Raw genomic sequence first — 25,353 nt, 5'->3', positions numbered from 1 at the left:
AAGAGAAGATGCTCAGAGGTCTGATAACTGGGAGCTAGAGCACATCACACACACACACACACTGCCAGGTGCAGGGGAGTTTGGAGAAAAACTTAAAGCTATTAGGATGCGTAGAAACACACCTTGAGAGGTGACTTCAGAAAAATAAAAACGGACAGAAGAGAAAGAATGCTTCTGCAGCTGCTCAGCTTGGCTGCTCTTCTTGCTTGCGGTGAGTCTCTTTTTCATTATATTTTTGGGGAGGTCAAAGCATAAACTTGAGAGCACTGACCCTGGTTTTAGTTTTATAATCCTCAAAATAAAAACAAGTATATCCATGAACAAAAACCATATTAAAAATGTGCTTTCAATATGTGTTTGATGTTAGGCAGCTGTTGGGGACATTGATAAAAATGATTTGTGCTGTATTTTTGGAAGAAATTATTAAAAGTGCATGGAGCACAGACCCAAGATAGAAGGGAGATTGTGTGAACCAGAATCTCATCATATGAAAGTTTTGTTTTAGCATAAAAGTAATAAAAAAAAATGGGTAGAAAAACACTTGAAACAAAAAAATATTGTACAAGAGACTTCTGAACTTTACTACATACTTAGTACTTTGTTGTTCAACTAATTTTCAACCAATCTTCCAACTACTACTTTCAGTCATCTCTGATAAAAATCAACTGCTTATCTTAATAGTGTAACTAAAATGTCACTAGACACTGGGTTACTATTTTGTCGACGCTACCAATTGTCTTTAGAAATAAATTATGATTTACATTATAGAGGATTGTAGTATATTTTGTATTCTGAAACATTTTATATCAGTGGTCATCCAAGCTGAAGAGTGTTAATGGTTTAGTCTTTTAGGCACTGATGGCAGGTTTTTAGTATCTGATGTTTGAGAAGCCTTACATTGCATGGTGGCACATTGTTTCAGATGGAGAGTCACTTGTGAGCTGGTTCAACTTTGCGTCCGTGGTGGTTTTCTTGAGGTCTTGCAACCCATTACGGATGCGTGCAAATCATGTGATGATTCTATAGTGTCTTGTTGTTGAAGTTGTTAAAGTCAAACATTACCCAAAGATTTGTATGAGAGTTGACTGACATGGCTGGACTGTGTATCTGTCATGGGACTTTTATGATGGATGGGCATTCAAATGATTCACCAGCTTGTGACATTCCCCCATCAACTGGGCAGTTTGTTTTACTTAACCATGAAAAGTAACTATTCTTGCTGAATGAAAGATGTTATTGTAATAAAATGATCTTGTAATCTGCGTAATGGTGCATCAATTGTACATGCATCCGTATTTTTAAAAAACATGATTAACAGACCTCTGTGTTTAATATGTATTTAATTGCCCATTAAACTCAAATCTTAGTGTTTCATTGAGAAACATGATGGTAGTAGGATGTGCTGTCTCACATAATTACTGTGTTCTTTTGTAATGTTTTTTTTTTCCTATTAAAAAAAATCATGTTTTTGTCATATGTGCACACTAACAGTATGTTGTATTGTTGTGTTTTCAGGCCAATGCCAGTGTCGGGAAGGTTGGAGGGCGTCTGAGAGTAAATGTTACTTCTTTTCAATTGATAAAAAGTCATGGACGGAGGCTAATGCGTTTTGTTTGGAGCAGAACACCAACCTCATGAGCATTCAGGACATTCATGAGAGGGTGAGACGACACGCACAAGCCTCCAGAAACAAGACTTGATAAAATATTTCACACAGTATGGGTTAATGTATGTTTATGTCTCATTTCTAGTTGTGGGTGAGGACACAAATCGGCACAGAGATCTACTGGATGGGACTGAATGACAAAGTCACAGAAGGAGTCTGGGAGTGGAGTGATGGGAGCCCTTTTATACCAAGCTTAGCGTATGTAATACTGTTCAAACATCAGAAAAAGCATTCAGTTCATTCATACGTAAATAAAAAACACTCAAGGATGTGTAAAGTCTTTTTACTTAAGTTTATTCAAAATAATCTCTCCTGTTTCAGAGACTGGAGGACAGGCCAGCCTGATAACTGGAACGAGGATGAGCACTGTGGTCAGGTGGTAGGATCTAGCTTTGGACAGTGGAATGACGAGACCTGCGCTGTTAAGAGGAACTATATCTGCAAGTACATCAACCGTAAGTCCACCAACTGGCGTCTGTACTGTTTTAGATGTTAATCTTGTTTTGTGAAGCTGCAGAGCTGAAACTCTTATGCTAAGTTTATTCTTCTTTTCTTGATCTATTGAAGCTCTAGTGCAAATTGTTTCTCCCTGGCTACGTGGGTAACAAAAATTACATTTAACTCTAAGTGGAATAATACTTGTTTTCATTTATGATTTCTCTGAAGTTTTGAATTTATGCAAAACCCACAATATTTGTTTGTATTTTCATGTAAAGTTGATCAAATCTCAACAAAAAAGAGCTCAGATCAGAGACGGTACGGTCTCTCTAGACCAGGGATGCACAAACTTTTTCCCTTGGAGGGCCAAAAGTAAACACCTATTGTATTGTTAAGATGCAAAATGGTACTAGGATCCCAAGTCCCCCTAATCGAATATTATGTTAGCATTTACATAGTTAACCCCTTAAAACCCACCTGCTGAACACAATTGGGCTCATTTCCAGTCATGCCCAATTTATGCATTTCCTGCATGGTTTTGCCCCAAACCACATGTGATTTATCATAAAGTGGGCATGTCTGTAAAGGGGAGACTTGTGGGTACCCATAGAACCCATTTTCATTCACATATCTGGAGGAGGTATCGGAGGTCAAGAGACCCCTTTGAAAATTGCCATGCCTGTTTTTCCTTTGGAGTGTTATTCAGCGTCCTTCCCAAGAAGGTAACATGACATGGACAAGGACCAATGACCAATGGATTCCTTAGGTTTTGTAGTTCCATATGATACCAGTACCTTCACTCTAACTCTAAAACTGAGCCTGCTACAGCCTCTGAAAGACAGTAAAGTCGGTTGGGATCGCCAGCCCTTTTTGAACATATTTTCTTTCCTGCTCTTTAGCGAATCCTGGCCCCCAGTGTGACTTAGCCAATGGCTGGGAACAGTACGGCTCCAACTGCTACAAGCTGAAGGCTGACACCAGAAAGAGTTGGGTTGCAGCGAGACATGATTGTGTGCAGGATGGAGGAGACCTGGTGTCCATTATCACACAGGGAGAAGAGCGGTACATCACAGGAACACTGGACCCATCGTGGGTTGACCTCTGGATTGGGTTTTCCACACTGGTGAGGAGGAACATAGTGTGGCATTAAGAAGCTCACTTGTCTGTTTATTATTTATAAATATGAATATTGAGTACATCAATGTGAAGATGAACTTTGTTCCTCCAGAAATGCAACAAGATTTCATGTCAAGTTGAAGCAGGAAGCATTGTCTACACCTGGTCTGATGCTCAAACTGTGGGTTACACAAACTGGGCTGATGGTGAACCTACAGGGTAAAATATCATACTGTTTACATGTAATTTAAATATTAATTTGTGCAATGAAGATTTAAACACATTATCTTCCAACAGTGATGCACAGGCCGGCTTATGTTCTGCAATCATGAAAGATTCAACAGATCAATTTGGGAAATGGAAAACCCATGTGTGCAGATATGAGCGTCCTTACATGTGTAAACGACCACTGAACAGTAAGCTGCATTGTTTCGGAAATGCGCAAAGATCATATCTGTTATTTTCATCATAAAAGTATGATTATTAAATAAAAGATTCTTTGCTGTTCCCTCCAACATTTTCCTGCTGTTCCTCTAAAACTCACCTCCAGCGATCTGCCCACCTGGCTGGCTGAGCTTCACTGGCAATTGTTACTGGATGGTCAGTAACATCAATCTGTTGACCACCTGGCACGAGGCCTTCACCAAGTGCTCCGTCATGGGGGCCTACCTGCTGATTATAAACAGGTAGGAAAGAAGTATTTGCTTTTAAAGTCACTCACTATGTAACTTTTAAAAGAAGAAATAGTACAATCTTCATCTTACACATGAAAAGTTGAATTCATAAGCAGTAAAAGCATCGTTGCTCAGTTCCATTCACTGGAGTTTTTTTTTTTTGCAACAGGCTTTCTTGGTCTGGTATGACCACCACCCTTAAGGTGGCTAATGTCACCTAAGCCAATTAAAAGACATTACTGAGTCGGTTTGCTGACTTTATGTCAACATTATGTTTTGGTCAGTTACATATAAATATTTCAAGATTCAAGTTAAAGCGACATTAATTGATTTTTGGCCACTTGGGGCAGCAGAAAAAGCTGAAAACGCAAGAGATTTTATTTGGGTTGCCAAATAAATTTGCAGAATTTCTTCCATAGTCTTTTAAGATTTATAACTGCAGTACAGCTTTGAGCCACCTGAGAGAGCCTGAATGTTCATATTGTTCTGATAATTGTAGCCTAATTATAACATTGACTCTAATATGACAGCGTACATTACGTTTGTTTTACTGATGAGAGGAAAAAACGGGAGCCTGTTCTCCGCCTAAATGCATTCATTTGGTCTCATTTATAAAGTATTTAACATGTGTATATGTTTCCAATAACACATGTATAAAACATATTGTGATTTATCAAAAGTATATCTCTTCGAAATGACCAATTCATGGTATTATAAGGTGATGCGGAAATGGCAGTAAAAATGGTCAGAAACGTTCATTAACGCACAAATTAGCTCTTCTTACGATTCATAGATAAGGCCTATCCTGAATTGGGTCCCCAGAAAAAAAGTTTGGCAAACACTGTTTTAGCCAGTTGCCTATTTACACATCAAGCAGACACAGAACAATGAGATGAATGACCGATATCCACTCTTTTAGCTCCGTTTTTGGTCTCCTCCAACCCCTGAGGGAAATATCTGTTACTTTAGCTGCCAAATGCTCCACTAAGTTCACCAACAAACTTTGTCTTTTTTGCTGGGTAGATAGTGTACGGGAGGTTTATCAGAGCTCTTTCATTTAAAACAGCTTCAAGCTGTGGGCTGTTGCAGAGCAGGACTGCAGGAGAACAGTAGAAATCTTACCCTGTCTGTCATTTCTGTCCTGTTCCTCATGTGCAGTCAAGAAGAACAGTTCTTCATAAATGGGAACCTTCCAGACTTTCACCAAGTGGACATTCCTGACATCTGGATCGGTTTATCAGGTACTCTACACGCCAAATCTTTTAATGCTCACTGTGAAACGATAACAAAAAATATGATTTGTGAAAATGCCCTTTCCATTCATTTGTCACCAGATAAGGATCAGGACGGGGATTTCAAATGGGGGGATAAAACCGAGATAACTTTTTCCAACTATGGTCCTGGTTGGCCCAGAAACACTGTAGGCACCTGGGACTGTGGACAAATCTTCACAGGTAGAATTTACTTTATAATACTCTACCATTCTAGCCTTAAACTGACACATATGTTTTCAGTTGAGACTGGCATTGCAAGACCTTTATGTTCTCTTCCAGGAAATTATGAGGGCAAATGGGAAACGACCAACTGCTTCAAGAGCCTTGGTTACATTTGTGAGATGACAGGTGGACAAAACCCCAAACCAACTTCAGCTCCAGGTCAGTCAGACTTCATGTTTCCTTTTCACATACTGTCTAGCTAAAGCTGTGTTGATAACTGTTACATGTTTTTTGCTCCAGATTCCCACTGTGACCCTGGATATTTGTTGTTTGGGGACTTCTGCTATCGTTTTGAGTCTGAGTCAGTGAAAAACTGGCATGATGCTGAGGCTCACTGTGTCACAGAGCAGGGTCACCTGACAAGCTTCCACTCAGAGGAAGAACTGAGTTTCCTTACCTGTGAGCGGCTACGAAAGCACTCTAGTTCATCCAATTATCGTTTAATAAATTCTATGAATGTTGTGAATGTAAATATATTGTTTGAAATTAAAATGAGCTTGATATTCTTGTCTTTTATCTTCAGCTCACATGCCAGGTGAAGCCTGGGTGGGTTTGAATGATATCAGTGATGAAAACAACTTTGTATACACCGATGGAACTCCTGCAGTAAGTGATAAAACCATGAACATACTGTGTGATGCACATAACTGTAAAATGATATAAGTTTGACACCAAGAAATTAAAGGGGACCTATTATGCTTTTGTGCTTTTTCCCTTTCCTTTAGTGTGTTCTATATTTTTTTTTGTGCATGTAAAAGGTCGGCTAAGTTACAAAGCCCAAAGTCTTTGCCAAAGGGAGTTACTCTCCCCCACAGAAACACTGCTCCTGAACTGGCTGAAATGCCTTGCTTGAAGTCCTGCTTTGTCTTCCGTAACGTAGTGATGTCACATGCATTTGCATAATATCTGCCTAGTTAGTTTGGCACGCCCTCAAACAAAGCTAACTAGAGTGGAGCTGAAGCGGAGTCTGAAAAGTTAGGTTCGGTTGACCAGTCACAACAGAGTGGGCCAGCTGACCAATCAGAGCAGACTGGGCTTTTCGGGGGGGAGGAAGGGTGTTGCAGCACAGCCGGTATGAGAAAAGTAAAGTGTTTTTCGAACATTAAAGCATGTAAACATGTTTTAGTAGAAACACAAAATACAAGTATGTACCTTAAAATAAGCATAATAGGTCCTCTTTAAATAATCACCTTGAACATCACCATAATCACAAACATTTGAAAATCATGGGATCCTCCACGGGAAGATCTTGGTCTCTCCTCAATGTTTCATTATGGGAAAGTGCAGCAGTATGACTGTAAAGCTGCTCATGATAAAGCAACACTTTTTTTTCTTTGGATCTCAGGACCTCCTCCCATGGGGGCTCGGCCAGCCAGACAACTGGCAGGAGAACGAGGACTGCATACACCTCAGAGGGATGACTCACCATGAACCTGGGAAACTCAATGATGATTTCTGCACCGCCACATGGGACTATATCTGCAAAAAAGGTCTGATACACTATCTTTTTTATTCCTCTTGTGTTGGATTCAGACTGTATTTTGTAGTTATTGTTTGTCTTGTCTCTCCATAGCCAAGGGACAAGGACCCCCTCCCCAGCCCCCGACATCTGGACCAGGTTAACTTGCTACTACACTGATCAGTACAAACACGATCTGAAACTGATAATGTGTTTATCTGGATATGTGCATATATGGACGGTCGTGTTTGTTTCAGGATGGAATGAGAAATGCGGCTCTTGGATGGCTGACCCTTTTAACGACTACTGCTACCTGTTTAACTACCTGTCGATGAGGACGTGGGCAGAGGCTCGAGCCGACTGTGTCAACCAGGGAGGAGACCTCGTCAGTATCACCGATCCCTTCGAACAGGCCTTCATACAAGGTTTGACCTTTACACCTTTACTCCAATGTTCTGACATGTGATTTTTCTTTTCCTTCTGCACTGATCCCGATTTAGTTTATTTCTATTGTTGTTTATTACTTATTAATTTTTATAAAGTCTTTGTGTTTGTCCCATTATTTTATTCTTTTGTGACATTTTTTTCATTGAGTGTTCACATGAGTATATCAACAGGTGGCTGCATAACAGTTGACTTGAAGATACTACATAAGTGTGTTAAAGAACTATATCACATCATGCTTTTTGTATCAATTATGTCTCAAATTTGACATGGTATCAGGGCCACTGTTAGGGGAAAAATTACATTTTGTGATAAAAGTTGTAATGTCGTGAGAAATAAGTTGTGTAATAGTTCAAAAATAAAGTTGTAATATAACGATATTTTCTAATACTCAAGCAGTCTGTCAGCTTTAACATGGAGTTATAGGTTTCACCAATAAGCACCTTATTATCATACATATTACAACTTTTTTTTCTAAGAAAATTACTTATTTCTTGTAAATTATCAACTTTATTTTCTTAAATGTTAAAAAAAAATTCTCATAATTCTGATTATTTTCTCCTCAAAATGTTTCTACTTAATTCTCTATACCTCTGCTTTTTCTAACAGTGTCCCTAATATTATACTCTAACTACCTAAAGTTATATATACACACACACATACTAGCAATAAACCAATTTAAACTTTGGTTGCTTTTTATTTTCTGTTTGCGTTAAAGCCACTACTTGTTGAGTTTTTTGTAACTGTAGCATCTTTAAGATTATTCTGGTGGCTTTTTGTTTGTAGAAAAGTGAGACAATTCTGGTGAAAATTGGTCTAGTTTACAAGATACTTTATTATGTTATTATTATGATTAGTGTTGTGAGAAGAGGTGTAGTATTTGTATCTTTTTTTGATGCTACCGCAGGGCAACAAAAGGTTTCAAATTCTGCACATAGTGCCTTTAAAGAGTAACTGAACACCTGCTGAAAATCTTGTTTCCGCTGACCTCCAGTAGTTTAACTTCTCACATTGCTGCAGTGATTTACAAGTGTACATCAGGACACAGTGACATCACTGTTGTTTGTTACAGGTGCAAGAAAGCACACTTCTGACCACACCCAAGAAGTGAAACAGGCTTTAAACTTTCTTCCACACCGAACTTTATCTGCTAAAAAGGACCTTTTTGGGATCTATTCTTAAACTTGACTCCCCTTAATTTGTATTTTGTGGGTTTTTTTTCTCAGGTGTGATCCAGCTGAGTCCCACAGGTATCTCTCTGTGGATGGGCGGTCATGACTCCGTCACTGAAGGCGGCTGGGAGTGGGCAGATGGTTCTCCTTTCAGATACATCCGCTGGGCTGCAGGTTAGTTTGAAGAATATGTTCTGCACGATTTCTGTGAGAAATGTATAAGGATTATTGTCTTGCAAAAAAATTACAACTGAATTCCCTTACTTCGTGCTTCTTCACAGGTAACCCAGACAACTATTACGGTGAAGACTGCCTGTCTATACTAATTAACAACGGCTACTGGAACGACGACAACTGTGAATACAACAGAGGATACATCTGCAAACGGAGAGGTGAGATCTATGCTTTAATTGTTGTTGTTGGCATTTCCAAACAGAAGACTACAGTATATTCAGTGTTAATACATGTTAACACTATACTCATGTTTCCTCTTTCAGGAAAAACACCTGAGCCTCCTCCACCTCATGATGGTAACAACTTTCCACACAGTGACAACAGATAAATAAATATGTTATGATCAGATCGGTTGTCACCAAGTAAATACTTGATGTGCGAATCCTTCCTGCTGCAGGTTTCATGACGGCGCTGGTGTGCCAGGACTCCTCTGCTGTCCTTCACTGTCCAGCCGAAAGTGTAATTAACATCCAGTCGGCTTTCTACGGACGAAAGAGTGATGACTTCTGTCCACACATGGATGGATCATCAGGTGCTGCTGCACAGTAGTCACTCTTGTCAATGTGTATTGTTGCCTTTTGACTGGCAATCGTTCAAATCAAATTTTAAAAAGTAAATATTGATCTATGCTTAACCTTAAATCTGATCACTGTTCTGTAGGAAGCTGCACAGTGCCAGGTATTCTTCCTTACTTTAGAAAGATGTGTGACAACCGTCCCTTCTGCTTTGCGTACGCCCATATTGAGGAGGACCCCTGTCCCACAATTTCCAAATACCTTGAGATCGTCTACAGCTGTGAACAAAAAGGTGGTGCTCTTCTTCTCGTTCTTGGATTAATTTTTGTAGTTTAAAATCCAACCTCCATGTTTCCTGGAGTATCACTTAATGCCCCTGAATTTGTTACAATCACAGCTTAAGGCTAATGTTTTGTGATTTGGCTGCTCGCAGTGTGTCTGCATGGCCTGGGTGTCAAGGACGGGAACATCTCAGACTCCCAGCTCTCCGCTTCTTCCTCCATTGGTCAATTTACTCCCAACAAAGCCCGTCTGGATGGAACTTCCTGCTGGATGCCTTCAGGAAGCCGTACGTACCAACCCAGCACATACAAAATAATGTTTTCATAGATGGTTAAAGGTGAAGACAGGGTTTCATCTTTATGTGATGTTTAATTGGTATCCTGACATTGTTCTCATACAATATCTAATGTCCCCTTCTCCAGCAACCTCGAGCTGGATCCAGGTAGACCTGGGCCAGACCAGAAAAGTAACGGGAATAGTAATCCAGGGTTGTCCTCAAAATGACCACTGGATCACCAAATTTAAGATCCAGCACAGTACGGACGGAACAAGCTGGACTGACTACACTGCTGATGGGCAGGTGAGTAAGGAGACTAGCCACCCGCCAAACTTGGAAGATTACGGAGAGGTCAAGACCTTTCTGGTTCAAAAGCAAACTGAAGACGGAGAACAGGTTGTCATTTTAGATTTCCTTGTTTTCCAGTTTTTCCCAGGCTCAACAGACCGAGACAGTGCTGATACGCAGCTGTTGGGTACACCTGTGTCAGCTCAGTACGTCCGCATCCTCCCACTGGAGTTCAGCGGTCAGGCAGGCCTTCGCTTCGACATCTTAGGATGCACACCGGACTGTAAGAAAACCAATTTACTAGTGTTACAAGTCTACGTCCAAATTCCAACAAAATACAAAATCTGCTGTGATACTGTCACAAATAAACACTGATGGTCAATAATGAAAAATTGTGGTTGAACAGATGCAATCGCATGCGCCAATAAGCCCAACTTCAACTTTGCCAACGATAAAATGACGTGAGTGAAATATTTTTACACATATAGTGATGTACTGCATATTATGTGTAGTGTTTATATTTTGAGCGATAATTACATACATTATTTTTTTATATAATACATTATTTTTTGTGATATTTCCATTCATCATACACATCTGAAGCAACTGATTCCCATGTGTCTTTCAGCGTCCATTGTCCAGCACGCTGCGCCGAAGTTTATCACAGTGTGTACGGCACTGTAGAATATCGTGGGGTATGTGAGTGTATTGTCTTATCTGTATTATAACCTCTGTACAGTGTTGAGGAAAGATTTTTTTAAAATGTAAATATATAATTCTCTCTCCGCTCTGTCTCCTCTAACAGGACTCAAACATCTGTGCTGCAGCCATCCATGCTGGGGTGATATTAAATAACATTGGAGGAGACTGTACTTTGTTGAAGGCTGCAGGAAAAGACTTCTATTCCGGCTCCACCAGGAATGGAATCACCTCAAGACAGTAAGTAGCTGAGTTTCAGACTAAATCCCTTATCCTTGTGTAGTGCAACAGTCCCTGGAGGCTAATTCAATAACTAATAATTTCTCTACAGATACAATGGAAACTATGCTGTGTCTTACATTTTTGCAGATGGGGGTGAGTTGAGATGTATTTTAATCTCTTTCCTCTGAGCAGACACTATTTCTTTATGAAAAAGTGCACTGATTGTGAATTCTGTCCTACAGAGCTGAGGTGTTCAGGGCCAGACTGGTATGAGTTTGGAGAGTTCTGCTACAAACCTTTTGGAGACAAGAAGACATGGAATGATGCCCAGGACACCTGCAGGGCTCTGGGTGCTGAACTCGTATCTATCCTCTCGATGAAGGAGCAGAGCTGGCTGGAAAGCTACCTGTACATGGGTATGGATCATACACTGTATATAAAGTTTGACGACGCGTCTCTCCACTTTCTCCCACTGTACATAAGGGAAGCCAAAATATCCCGGATATGGGAGCTGCTATTTTGAGATTTTAATATCATTTGAAGCCAGAGTCTGCATATTAGTGATCGGGCGATGGAGCCGCGGCATCAAGGAAACCCGCTCAAACCAATCGCGATTCGAGAACGGCCGCAGCTTGTCAATGAAAGAGACTCATAGCTGCCAATCATGACGTCTCACCCCCTTTTTGTTGTCTCAAATAACTAATTAAAACCAACCTTATCGAACAAATGAATACTTGAACATACATCAGCGTGATAAGAACTACCTAAAATGACACAAACAGCATCTGGGAAAAATGTATTTGACGTGTACTTTGACTTTTTAGTTTGGCTCATACTGCAGCCAGCCACCAGCGGGCGATCCAGATGTTTTGGTTTCACTTTTGGGGAGCTGTCATGTCATCCATCTTTATATACAGTCTATTGTGTGCATCTAGAAAAATAGGAAGTGAAAGCTGATTTAATGCTAAAATAAAAAAGTAGAAAGGAGGTTGAAGGAAACAGTTCAGATAACACTTGAAATGTATTCTTATTCGCTCCTACATAAAACGTTTAGGGCTACTGATTCAATTTTGACTCTGTCAGCTTGTGGTCTTTGGTGGGCTGCCAAGATAGAGAGAAGAAAAAGAAAGCACATTTAAAAAAAAAAAAAATTAAATTTTATTCGGGGTCATCTTTTCCAGCCACCAGTGACGTGTGGACTGGTCTAAATGACCTGGTTGTGACTGGTATGTTCATCTGGTCTGACGAACACATGGTGAGCTTCACTTACTGGGCTCCAGGGGAGCCCAACAACCACGACGGCTTCAATGAAGACTGTGTTGAGATGTTACACCAGGTGAGAAGGGTGGAAAAATAGTCTCACACACCAGTAATTTTATACTATCTTTGCAGTGAATTGTGGTAATTTTGCTGTTTATTTCATCTCCCTTCCAGACTGGACGATGGAACGATGTGTCCTGTGCAGAACTCAATACCTACATATGCAAAATGCCCAAAGCACATTACCCAGTGCCCTCTGTAAAACCCACTGTGTACGGATGTCCTCAGGTAGGACGAACTCTAATCATACATTTTATTTTTCCACTTTTTCTGTTCTATTTTCAAGCGAAGATTCAAGTTATGATGCCTGTTGAAAAAGAGCTACAGTGCATGTTGTGTAATGAGATATTTACTGCAATAGCCTCACCTCTGTAATATGTGGCAGGGCTGGGATGCATACGGCTACGCCTGCTACTGGATGGAGGAGACCCCCAGGACCTGGTCGGATGCTAAGGCTTTCTGTAAAGACCAGGACGGCTTCTTGCTGCACATTGGAGACATGTGAGTGACAACCCATTCCTATATTATCTCCTCAAGGAACAACTCTTTATTTTTTAAATCATACAGGCAAAGTTGTTACATTCTTGTTTAGATTTCTTTATGTTCTCCTTTTCTGGATAGCAATAGCGTGACACATTATTTGCCCTCACCCTTTATAGATATGTGTGTAAAGTGGAATATGTAGGAATTGAATGTTATTGTGATCTTGCCCTTCAGTTTCTCTCTGGATAATATTCTTTTGCCACATGTCTGAACTGTAACTTGAAAAAGGCTGAATGAATTAATAATGGTGGCAGATTGAGCATCTTAAAGATTATGTCATCATAATGTAACGACCTGGTTGGCTGGAGTTTTTGATTCAGTTGTCTGTCTGTGTTTCACTGCAGTTATGAGCAGTCACATTTTACAGTGGCACTGTCGGGAAAGACTGGTTTGTGGTGGATTGGCCTGCGTGCTCAAGGAGGTTCAGGTGGATGGGTCGACTACATCTGGGACAACGGCTTATTTCTCACCTTCACTCACTGGGACAGAGATCAGCCAGGTACAGACCTAAGACTAACCCTAATATAAGCTGGACAGAATAATACAATATATATACATTTGGAAAACACATGACCTTTTTGTCTCTAGATAACGGAGATGGTACTTGTGTGGCTATGACAACGGGTCAGATCGGTGGTTTCTGGGATGACAAGCAGTGCACAGAGAAACACGCCTTCGTCTGTGAGAAACCCAGGCCCGACATCACCCCACCCACCCAAGCCCCGACTGTTACTCCTGTACCGGGTTGTGCTGATGGGTGGTCGGCTCTGCCTCACTTCAGAGAATGTTACCGGGTATATAAAGCAGTGGATTAAACAATTAAAACCATGATTCTTTGCAGAGGGCATTGGGTCGGTGGTCAATTTTCAAGTACTGATTTACAGTATTGGCTGATTTATTACAGCTCTTCCACAATGTGGACTGGTCCATGAAGAAGAGCTGGGGAGCAGCACTCGAGGACTGTGTCGCAAGAGGAGCTAATCTGGTCAGCATCCACAATCAGCAGGTGGAAGAGTTCCTGTCTCTGTACAGCAAAGCCACCAGCAAGTGGATCGGCCTCAAGCACAACCCTACAGAAGGAGGTGAGTATAATGTGTGTTTTATAGAGTGGACCCCGGTTAAAAAATAATTGTGTACAAATAAAGAATACACAAAAAACCTCATGACTATTCCCATCATGTAGGCTATTCTTGGAGCGATGGTACACCACTGTCGCACACCAACTGGGGTCGCGGGGAGCCCAACAACCACGAAGGCCGCGAGGAGTGTGTAGAAATGGTGAGCAGCACCAACGGGACCCTCTCCTGGTGGAACGATCTCAACTGTGATGCTCACCAGGACTGGATATGCATGATTACTAAAGGAGAGACCCCCGTCCTGCCCCCAGTGCCCCCACCTCCAATCCCAGGTAAACCGTTCCCACAATGCACCTGTCCTACCTACAAGAACAAGTTTTTGTTTTCCTAGTGTTTGTTTAGAGCTGAGGTAGTAGAGAGAGCAACTTTTACAAGTCTTCGACTTGTAGGTCTAATAAGAGTGAAACTTAATTTTTGATAAAGCATGTTTGGAAATATTTCTCTTGAAAGACGGGTGTTAAATATCGGTGGGTCTGCCAGGTTAAATAAAGGCTGGTTAATTAATATTGTATGGCAAAAATAAATAAATTATACTATATCAAACTAGATTGCCTTAAGCTAAAAATAATTAAAATATAAACAGTGAATAAAATAAAGCCATAATGCACTTTGACACTATGTCAAAGGCCTCACAGTTTGATGTTTATAAAGATCTGAAAACATGTTGTACTAACTCAAAAGAAATACTTCAAAATATGCAATTACACCCAAAGCTTAATAAAAAACGACATTACTGTAACATAAGTAAATGTGAATAGCTACTCCCACTCTTTTTTGATACCTACGCTGTGTCCAAAATCCCTCCCTATTTACTATATAGTGCAATATATCTACCCTCTGAGTGTTAAATGTATGTACTGTACTATTGTGTACTGTAAAATTCCCCACAATAGAACGCTCACTAGCAATCCCACAATGCAATGCCTCCCATTTTAGAGATGCTAAAATTAGTTGAGTGACACTACAACCTCTCAGTGATGACGCAAAATGACAATTGAGAGTGATGCAAGTGTCAGAAATATCAATTTATTGCTCACTATAGAGTAAACTACTGTGACTGTTATGTAGAGAGTAGTGAATGTACCCTGATGTACCCAATATACTTCATTAGGGCTGTCAATCGGGAGACTCTTGGGTACCCATAGAACCCATTTTCATTCACATATCTTGAGGTCAGAGGTCAACGGACCCCCAGGTCAGCTTTTCCTCGTCAAAATTATGCCTAACTTTGGAGTGTTATTTGGCCTCCTTCACGACAAGCTAGTATGACATGGTTGGTACCGATGGATTCTAGTGTTCATGCGCCAGTATTTTCACTCTAGCTTTAAAATTGAGCTACTACAACCTAAAAATCGCAGGTTGCGTTAATGCGTTAAAGAAATTGGCGGCTTTAAAAATAATGAGTTAACGCATTATTATTACATTAACTTTGAGAGCCCTATACCTCATATATTCATTTGGTAAGCTTTTCAATATAAGTGTAATGGAGTAAAGTAACAAGCAGATCATCCCCATGTTTCTTTTCTCGTCTCATTCCTCAGCTACTGATTGTGGTCCTAACCCTGGCTGGAGGAAGAACGACGGCATCTGCTACTACTACAACGACACCGACATAGTGGACTTCCACACAGCTATGCAGCGCTGCAGAGACGAGAATGCCACACTCGTCTCCATCCTCAAGAAAGGCGAACAGGCATACGTTAACAGCATGGTGCGTCTCTTTTTCTTTATCAGAATATCTTGTAATATGTCACAGTGAAATATGTCTGTGTCATGTTGTGCTGCTCTTCCAGGTGGGGACAGGCGAGGTTGCTGCAGGTTGGATTGGCATGATGATGTTCGGCATCGCAGGTGGACAATACGTGTATGTGTATTTCTAAATGATTGGAGTTGAGGTGAATTTAAAAGGACAAATCTTCCCAAAATTAGATATCACATTATTTTTATAATCTAGTACAGCTCAGTTTTTTTGTAAATTTTATTTGGTCTTTCTTTAATATGAGTAGAAGACTGTGGTGAGGATGTCACCAGAAACAAATAGTGCTGGGACAACATCACAGCACTCACTGTGAATTAAGTGGAATATGAAGACATTTTCTGATTCAAAACTATTGAACATTAACATAACATTTACATAACTTGGATTTGATATGAGTCACTAATTCAATATCAATAGTAAAACCCCCAATAAATGAACCAAATGGTATCATCAATTTGAGCCTTGGTGCTCTGATTTGCAGCTGTGAAAGGAAGTCTGTACAGTAGATGTTTATTTTATTGTCCAAATCACTGCAACAGCAAAATGTAAATTCTGCTCCAGAGAGGACTTTCTCTTTATGATGTACACATAAAAAGGTCAACGCCTCTCTGTTTTACCTGCCCAGGTGGCTGGACTCCTCCCCTGTGATATACACTCACTGGGGTCCAGGTGAACCCAACAACGCCAACGGGGAGGAACAGTGTGTTCAGATGAACAGACATCAAGGTATTGAAATTCAATTCATTGGACAATCACAACCACATAGATCTGTTTATTTATTGTGCTGAACGGACCCCTGTTGGAGATATTTACATATGAATTCTGGCTTGTTAAGGTGGATGGAACGATGCAAACTGTGGTCGGGCTGGAGCAGGTTACGTCTGTAAGAAGTTCCCTGGACAAGTCGTCACAGATCCTCCACCCACACAGCCCTGGGATGGAAACTGCCCTGCAGGTAACACACACTTTTTAAATATAAACATAAATCATCCACAATGATGTGTTATGTAGCTAGGTATGTCATATTTTAGAGCATAGTTACTCAAAGTGCGACCCACGAGCTAATGGCAGCCTTTAGAAACCTTCTGTGTGGCCCCAGAATGTGACATGAAATACATGCATTATATTTTAATAACCCACGGAACATTTAAATACTTTTTAAACTTAACTTAACGGGTTGCGTTCTGTCATCAATTCTAGCGCTGTTGGCTACAGTTAGCGATTTCGGTGGAAAAAGATATTTTGTTTTATGTGTACACTCCTGCGTGGCCCTCAGTCATATGCTGGCTCCCTAAATGTGCACTCAGTCATCAAACTATATTATGGCTTTTATTTATGACTTTTATGGCATACTACAGTATACTATGACTTTTTATGACATACTATACAATAACTTTTATGACATACTATGCTCTCTCTCTCGCTTGCTTACGCTCTCTGTCTCTTGCTCATTACCTCTGTCTCTCTCGCTCGCTCTTTACCTCTGTCTCTCTCTCTCTCGCTCTGTCTCTCTCTCTCTCTCTCTCTTTACCTCTGTCTCTCTCTCTTTACCTCTGTCTCTCTCTCTCTCTCTCTCTTTACCTCTGTCTCTCTCTCTTTACCTCTGTCTCTCTCTCTCTTTACCTCTGTCTCTCTCGCTCGCTCTTTACCTCTGTCTCTCTCTCTCTCGCTCTGTCTCTCTCTCTCTCTCTCTCTTTACCTCTGTCTCTCTCTCTTTACCTCTGTCTCTCTCTCTCTTTACCTCTGTCTCTCTCGCTCGCTCTTTACCTATGTCTCTCTCTCGCTTGCTCTTTACCTCTTTCTCTGTCTCTCTCTCTCTTTACCTCTGTCTCTCTCTCGCTTGCTCTTTACCTCTCTCTCTCTCGCTCTTTACCTCTGTTTCTCTCTCGCTCGCTCTTTACCTGTTTCTCTCTCTCTCGCTCTCTACCTCTGTCTCTCTCTCTCTCGCTCTTTACCCGTGTCTCTCTCTCTCTCTCTCGCTTGCTCTTTACCTCTGTCTCTCTCTCGCTCGCTCTTTACCTCGGTCTCTCTCTCTCTCTCTCTCTCTCTCGCTCTTTACCCGTCTCTCTCTGTCTCTCTCTCACTCTTTACCTCTGTCTCTCTCTCTCTCGTTCGCTCTTTACCTCTGTCTCTCTCTCCCTCTGTCTCCCTCTCTGTTGCTCGCCCTTTACCTCTGTCTCTCTCTCTCTCTCACTCTTTGTCTCTCTCTCTTTACCTCTCTCTCTTTACCTCTCTCTCGCTTGATCTTTACCTCTGTCTTTGTCTCTCCCTCTCTCGCTCTTTACCTCTGTCTCTCTCTCTCTCTCTTTGTCTCTCTCTCTCTCTCTCTCTCTCGATCTTTACCTCTGTCTTTGTCTCTCCCTCTCTCGCTCTTTACCTCTGTCTCTCTCGCTCCCTCTTTACCTCTGTCTCTCTCTCCCTCTGTCTCCCTCTCTGTTGCTCGCCCTTTACCTCTGTCTCTCTCTCTCACTCTTTGTCTCTCTCTCTCTCTCTCTTTACCTCTCTCTCACTTGATCTTTACCTCTGTCTTTGTCTCTCCCTCTCTCGCTCTTTACCTCTGTCTCTCTCTCTTTGTCTCTCTCTCTCTCTTTACCTCTCTCTCTCTCTTGATCTTTACCTCTGTCTTTGTCTCTCCCTCTCTCGCTCTTTACCTCTGTCTCTCTCTCTTTGTCTCTCTCTCTCTCTTTACCTCTCTCTCTCTCTCTCGATCTTTACCTCTGTCTTTGTCTCTCCCTCTCTCGCTCTTTACCTCTGTCTCTCTCTCTTTGTCTCTCTCTCTCTCTTTACCTCTCTCTCTCTCTCTCTCTCGATCTTTACCTCTGTCTTTGTCTCTCCCTCTCTCGCTCTTTACCTCTGTCTCTCTCGCTCCCTCTTTACCTCTGTCTCTGTCTCTGTCTCTCTCGCTCTTTACCTCTGTCTCTCTCGCTCCCTCTTTACCTCTGTCTCTGTCTCTCTCTCTCTCTCTCTCTCTCTCGCCTGATACCTCTGTCTCTCTCTCTCGCTCTTTACCTCTCTCTCTCTCTCTCGCTCTTTACCTCTCTCTCTTGCTCGCTCTTTACCTCTGTCTCTCTCTCTCTCTCATTCGCTCTGTCTCTCGCTCGTGATCATCCAATCATCAGTGAAATATGATGTAACGTATTTACCTCCCTTCCCCTTCAGGTTGGATGCGTTTCAAAGACAAGTGCTTCATGTTCAAAGGGAAGGAAAAGGACATTAAAGGCAACTGGTCTTTTGCTCGGAGCTGGTGCAAAGAACAAGGAGGAGAGCTGGCAGTTATTGATGACAAGTACGAGAATGGTAAGCTGAATCTACGAGACGTGATCGGTCCAGTGGCTGCAGGTCAAAGAGACTGCTCTCTCTATATGTTGATCCTCTCCTCTCCTCTAGACTTTGTTTCTAGTTACCTCAGGGACCTGGAGCTTCCCACGTGGATCGGCCTGTCAGATCTCGTGTCAGAGAATCAGTACGCCTGGAGTGACGGGGTCAGCCCTGTGCTGTACACCAACTGGAACGACAAGGAGCCCAACAATGCAGGAGGAACGGTGAGGATACTTTACATTCACTACAAAGTTATATAGAATTGTGTGTACAAAGATTCACAATGTTGCCCACCGGATTTGCTCCAAACAGGCAGGACTAAAACCTACACCGCTTAAAAAGCTCATGTGTTTAATAGATGGCTTGAAGATTTGTTGTCCTTCTCAACAGGAACACTGTGTGGCGATGGCTCACAGCCATCTGGTGAGCGGCAAGTGGAACGATGATGCCTGTCATAAGATTCAAAGCTTCGTCTGCTACAGGAAGAAATGTCAGGAAACACTCCCAATTTGTTATTCTTTCTGCTCAAATACATTTCCCTTTTAGTAACAGATATTACAGAAAACATCTAAAACATAGCAGCTAAATCCCTATCCAGGCCTTACTTTAAGACATTTCTCCATCTGCTTCCACATCAGCGAGCAGCATCGACCCTCCACCCCCAACCACGAGCCCCTGCCCGCCTGGCTACATCTCCTGGTACCTGAACTGCTACAAGCTGGTGGAGGAACCAGTGACCTGGGACGCAGCTCAGATGTTATGCCAGCAGGACAAAGGCAACCTGGCCAGCATCGACATGAGCTACGACCAGGCCTTCGTCGCTGGAGTGGTCCTGCAGGGCAAAGCTGACGCCTGGATCGGACTCAGGCGCAAGGTGCTGTCAGGGAGGGAACACACAATAGTTCATCTAAACTAGCTGCAAATTAAAAAAAAGACATTTAAGTCCTCGAAAACTTGGTTTGAAATCGATCATAACTATTTATGTATAAATAAGCAACAAGCAAAGTAAAACACATCCTTAAGTGTTATCAATAAAACAATGTAAAAATACTCCATTACAAATAAAAGTCCTGCATAAGTAAAAGTACAGGATAATCAGTAAATGCACATAAAGTATCAAAAGCAGAATAATGTGACTGACAGTGGCTGATATATTGTTGTATATTACATTATTAGATTGTTCATACTGATTCATCAATGTGTATGAAGGATTTTACTGTTGTTGCTGGTGGAGCTAGTTTTAACTACTTAGTAGTTTAGAACAGTAGTTCCCAACCTTAGTTGTCGGGCCCTTCCAAAGGGTCACAAGATAAGTCTGAGGGGAGTTGAGAAGAATAACATGGTAGCAGAGAAGTAAAAACAATAATTTAATCTCAATGGGCGCTGAAGTTTTTGAAATTATAGCATGTTAAAATGTTTCTTCGGAACTACAATTGGGAAAATATCTGTAAATTTGAGTAAACTGACAATTTAATCATTGAACCCCAAGCTTATATTTTCTTGTAACGCAGGATGACGGCTCCTACAAGTGGATAGATGGCTGGCCAGTTTTTTTCACTCAGTGGGGACCAGGAGAGCCCAGCAACATTAAGGATGAGGGTTGCGTGAGTATGCACGCTTCACAGGCGTTCCACGGGACCTGGAACGATACCAAGTGTGACCAAACTAAACCCTACATCTGCAAGTTCTCCCATGGTTTGTAACATAAAGTGAACTTACTTTTGCTTTTTTCTTGTTTTTCCCTCGTCTGTCTTTTACAAACAAAAAAAAAAAAACTTCACTTGAAGCGTTGACGATGTAACTTATATCGTCTCCAGAGAAACCGCCGCCGACTCCCGCCCCTGGTGATGGGAACTGTCTGCCATTCTGGATACCTTACGGCCGCTACTGTTACTACGTGTACAACCGTCAGCAGGGTTACTCCTGGCCAGACTCCCTACACTACTGCCAGTCGGTCAAGGCAGATCTGGTGTCCCTCCACAGCAGAGCGGAGGTGGAGTTCATCAGGAACCTCAACTACACCAAATATCACCACATCTGGATCGGCCTCACCAGGGACCGCAACTGTGAGTATAAAAATGGACAAAGGAACAATGATACCATGTTTTGTCACATGAAATATACAGATATATGTGCACTAACCTTTTTTTGATGCTGGAATGTTGTATGTATAATTTTCTAGTTGGCTGGGGCTGGACAGATACGACGTCTCTGGGCTTCGTCAACTGGGCTCCCGGTGAGCCCAATGAAGCCTTTCACCCCGGGGACGTGGCCGAGGAGAACTGCGTGGAGATGTACCAGGACGGACGCTGGAATGACAACAACTGCCTGCAGAAGAGAGGCTTTGCATGCCGCCACCGCCAGTGTAAGGATCCTTTGTGTATTTTTTTTTTTTTTTACATCTGAATGGAATACAGGCTCATTTCTGCAGCTTCCTTTTTAAGATTAACAGTATATCTGTGTGAAACCTTATTTTCAGACTATACAACAGATATTGACGGTCCGGTTTTCCCCACTGATGATCCAGGTGGCATCTGTAAGTGCCAAATACAATTTCCTTGCAATTTCCTTTACCTTCTACTTTTCTTTCCCAGTGTATGCAGCTGGTTGTCAAACCAATGTAGATGTGCAACTAATGACATGTTTGAATTTTGAGTAGCTTTAAAAATTATTAAAATGAAAAATATGTTTTAACATACCTGCTGAGACATCTGGTGTTTCTCCATTTGTACAGCTGGAGGGGTGATAGTCGGCGCCGTCATTGCAGCCATTGTGATTTTCAGCTTGATAGCTGGACTGCTGTTCTATGTCTTCAGTGTCCGAGGGTATAAACTGAGCGGCTTGAGCCTGCCAACGAAAACAACCACTCCTGTTGATGTGGTAAGTTATTGACTAGCCTGTTATGGTTGGGTGTGAATACTTGGTTATGTTTTTATGGGAAAATAAATGCTAAGTTGTGTCATTCTTCTGTTGCAGCCTGCTTTCACCAACCCCAACTTCGCAGGAGAATCAGACACATAAACCATTATTCAAGTTTTGTACAGTACATTGAATTTTTTTTCTAAAACAAAATCAGTGATAATGTTTTTAAGTCTACAGACTATAAGATTCAACTCTATTGTACAGTATACTGTATATTATAATACACAAATGAATGTAAAAAAATCATGTTTTCCTGTGTTGCACTTACATTTTTCAAGTGCAACAGTTGTAATGTTTTTGGCAATTTGTACTACATGGCAAGTAATTCAGTGTTGTACATGTAATGTACTGCTCATGTGTTATTTACTGACCTTTACCTCCAAACTGTGTAATTATTGTTTCCTGTGAGGAAAAATAAGAGTAAACAATAAATTAAGAGTAAACCAAAAAAAAATGTTTCCAGTGTTTTTTCGTCTCTATACACTGCAACACAAATTATCTACATATTTCACAAAAAGAAAAAAAGCATCCTACAAAAACCTTTCTGAATATTTTTCCAGTAAATAATTGTAAACTTGTGGCAGAGTAATTCATAAATGAAGCACCAACAATACAGGATGGTGGAAATAAAGCCACAGGTTGGAAAAGAAAAGAAAACAGTTATTATAGTAGTATTAGAAGTATTAGTGTAGTATGACGAAAATTTTATGTAAAAGAGTCATAGTATAGTATGTCGAAAGTTTTCATAAAAAAAAAAAAATAGTATAGTATGTTGAACATTTTCATGAAAAAAAAGTCATAGTATAGTATGACGAAAATTTCATGAAAAAGTCATAGTATAGCATGTCGAAAATTTTTATAAAATAAAGTCATAGTATAGTATGTCGAAAATGTTCCTGAAAAAAAGTCATAGTATAGTATGTCGAAAATGTTCCTGAAAAAAAGTCATAGTATAGTATGTTGAATATTTCCATGAAAAAAAGTTATAGTATAGTATGTCTGAAATTTTCATGAAAAAAGTCATAGTATAGTATGTCGAAAATGTTATGAAAAAAAGTCATCATATAGTATGCTGATCATTTTAATGCAAAAAAATGTCATACTATAGTAGGTCGAAAATTTTCAGAAAAAAAGTCATAGTATAGTATGTCGAAAGTTTTCATAAAAAAAAAGTCATAGTATAGTATGTCGAAAATTTTCATGAAAAAAAGTCATATAGTATGTCGACATTTTTTAAAAAGAAAGTCATAGTATAGGTATGTTGGAAATTTTCATGAAAAAAAAAGTCATAGCATATTATGCCGAAAATTTCATGAAAAAGTCATAGTATAGTATGTCGAAAATGTTATGAAAAAAGTAATCGTATAGTATGCTGATCATTTTAATGCAAAAAATGTCATACTATAGTAGGTCGAAGATTTTATGATAACTAGTCACAGAATAGTATGTCGAAAATTTTCATTTAAAAAGTCATAATATAAAATGTCGAAAATATTTTATAAAAAAAGTCATATGTCGAAATTTTTATAAAAATAAATCATAGTATAGTATGTCGAAAATTTTCAGAAAAAAGTCATAGTATAGCAGGTCGAAAATGTTCCTGAAAAAAAGTCATAGTATAGTATGTCGAAAATTTTCCTAAAAATAAGTTATAGTATAGTATGTTGAATATTTCCATGAAAAAAAATCATAGTATAGTATGTCTGAAATTTTCATGAAAAAAAGTCATAGTATAGTATGCTGATCATTTTAATGCAAAAAAATGTCATACTATAGTAGGTCGAAAATTTTCAGAAAAAAAGTCATAGTATAGTATGTCGAAAGTTTTCATAAAAAAAAAGTCATAGTATAGTATGTCGAAAATTTTCATGAAAAAAAGTCATATAGTATGTCGACATTTTTTAAAAAGAAAGTCATAGTATAGGTATGTTGGAAATTTTCATGAAAAAAAAAGTCATAGCATATTATGCCGAAAATTTCATGAAAAAGTCATAGTATAGTATGTCGAAAATGTTATGAAAAAAGTAATCGTATAGTATGCTGATCATTTTAATGCAAAAAATGTCATACTATAGTAGGTCGAAGATTTTATGATAACTAGTCACAGAATAGTATGTCGAAAATTTTCATTTAAAAAGTCATAATATAAAATGTCGAAAATATTTTATAAAAAAAGTCATATGTCGAAATTTTTATAAAAATAAATCATAGTATAGTATGTCGAAAATTTTCAGAAAAAAGTCATAGTATAGCAGGTCGAAAATGTTCCTGAAAAAAAGTCATAGTATAGTATGTCGAAAATTTTCCTAAAAATAAGTTATAGTATAGTATGTTGAATATTTCCATGAAAAAAAATCATAGTATAGTATGTCTGAAATTTTCATGAAAAAAAGTCATAGTATAGTATGCTGATCATTTTAATGCAAAAAAATGTCATACTATAGTATGTCGAAAGTTTTCATAAAAAAAAGTCATAGTATAGTATGTCGAAAGTTTTCATAAAAAAAAGTCATAGTATAGTATGTCGAAAGTTTTCATAAAAAAAAGTCATAGTATAGTATGTCGAAAATTTTCATGAAAAAAGTCATCGTATAGTATGCTGATCATTTTAATGCAAAAAATGTCATACTATAGTAGGTCGAAGATTTTATGATAACTAGTCATAGAATAGTATGTCGAAAATTTTCATTTAAAAAGTCATAATATAAAATGTCGAAAATATTTTATAAAAAAAGTCATATGTCGAAATTTTTATAAAAATAAATCATAGTATAGTATGTCGAAAATTTTCAGAAAAAAGTCATAGTATAGCAGGTCGAAAATGTTCCTGAAAAAAAGTCATAGTTCAGTATGTCGAACATTTTCTTGTAAAACAAAAATAATACTGTATGTCGAAAATGTTCATAAAGAAACCTCATAGTATAGTATGTCATAAAAAGTCATAGTATATTATGTCATAAAAAAGATATAGTATAGTATTTCACAAAAAAAAACATCATAGTAGCCTGTAGTATGTTATCAAAAAATATCAAAAGCCATAAAGTAGTTTGGTATGTCAAGAAAAAAAAAGTAAATAAAAAAAGTCATACCACTAGTATGTCATTAAAATACCAATAAATACTAAATAAAAAACCCTAGTTTAGTAGTTCATAAAAAGTCATAGTATAGTATGTCTTAAAAATGTCAGTCATAGTACAGCATGTCATAAAAAAGTCATAGTATAGTATGTCATAACAATTTTAAAAAGTCATAGTATAGTAGGTCACAAAAATGTCATGTAAATGTTATTTACTGACCTTTACCTCCAAACCATGCAATTCTTGTTTCCTTGGAGAAAAACAGTAAACAACAATAAATTAAGAGTAAACAACAA

General features: G+C 39.5%; 1 protein-coding gene and 1 long non-coding RNA gene across 2 annotated transcripts; one reads left to right on the top strand and one right to left on the bottom strand.

Annotated features, from left to right (window-relative positions):
• The first annotated feature begins 1,529 nt into the window (after positions 1 to 1,529).
• On the top strand, positions 1,530 to 22,424 carry LOC119477735 (macrophage mannose receptor 1). The gene is made up of 49 exons (XM_037751837.1): positions 1,530 to 1,661; positions 1,752 to 1,864; positions 1,988 to 2,121; positions 3,004 to 3,227; positions 3,333 to 3,439; positions 3,518 to 3,636; positions 3,771 to 3,906; positions 5,053 to 5,135; positions 5,229 to 5,348; positions 5,448 to 5,549; positions 5,631 to 5,789; positions 5,914 to 5,996; positions 6,736 to 6,880; positions 6,964 to 7,008; positions 7,107 to 7,274; positions 8,520 to 8,639; positions 8,747 to 8,857; positions 8,963 to 8,995; positions 9,097 to 9,231; positions 9,360 to 9,506; positions 9,648 to 9,782; positions 9,919 to 10,076; positions 10,200 to 10,344; positions 10,468 to 10,522; positions 10,690 to 10,756; positions 10,867 to 11,000; positions 11,092 to 11,135; positions 11,225 to 11,398; positions 12,164 to 12,318; positions 12,417 to 12,530; positions 12,688 to 12,803; positions 13,190 to 13,344; positions 13,434 to 13,639; positions 13,750 to 13,927; positions 14,029 to 14,253; positions 15,523 to 15,692; positions 15,775 to 15,845; positions 16,366 to 16,466; positions 16,576 to 16,695; positions 18,900 to 19,037; positions 19,128 to 19,282; positions 19,449 to 19,548; positions 19,697 to 19,932; positions 20,570 to 20,753; positions 20,876 to 21,124; positions 21,241 to 21,423; positions 21,538 to 21,594; positions 21,793 to 21,938; positions 22,035 to 22,424. The coding sequence occupies exons 1-49, from the start codon at positions 1,635 to 1,637 to the stop codon at positions 22,077 to 22,079; spliced, it is 6,327 nt and encodes a 2,108-aa protein (XP_037607765.1). The 5' UTR covers positions 1,530 to 1,634; the 3' UTR covers positions 22,080 to 22,424.
• Positions 16,504 to 19,774, bottom strand: LOC119477736. The gene is made up of 4 exons (XR_005204305.1): positions 19,664 to 19,774; positions 19,353 to 19,534; positions 19,145 to 19,245; positions 16,504 to 16,689 (listed from the first exon to the last, which is right to left on the bottom strand). It is a non-coding gene; the product is annotated as an uncharacterized LOC119477736 (long non-coding RNA).
• Positions 22,425 to 25,353: the final 2,929 nt, after the last annotated feature.

This window comes from Sebastes umbrosus, chromosome 19 (assembly GCF_015220745.1).
Source record: "Sebastes umbrosus isolate fSebUmb1 chromosome 19, fSebUmb1.pri, whole genome shotgun sequence".
Lineage (NCBI taxonomy): Eukaryota > Metazoa > Chordata > Actinopteri > Perciformes > Sebastidae > Sebastes > Sebastes umbrosus.
This window is presented reverse-complemented; position numbering and strand designations above follow the sequence as displayed.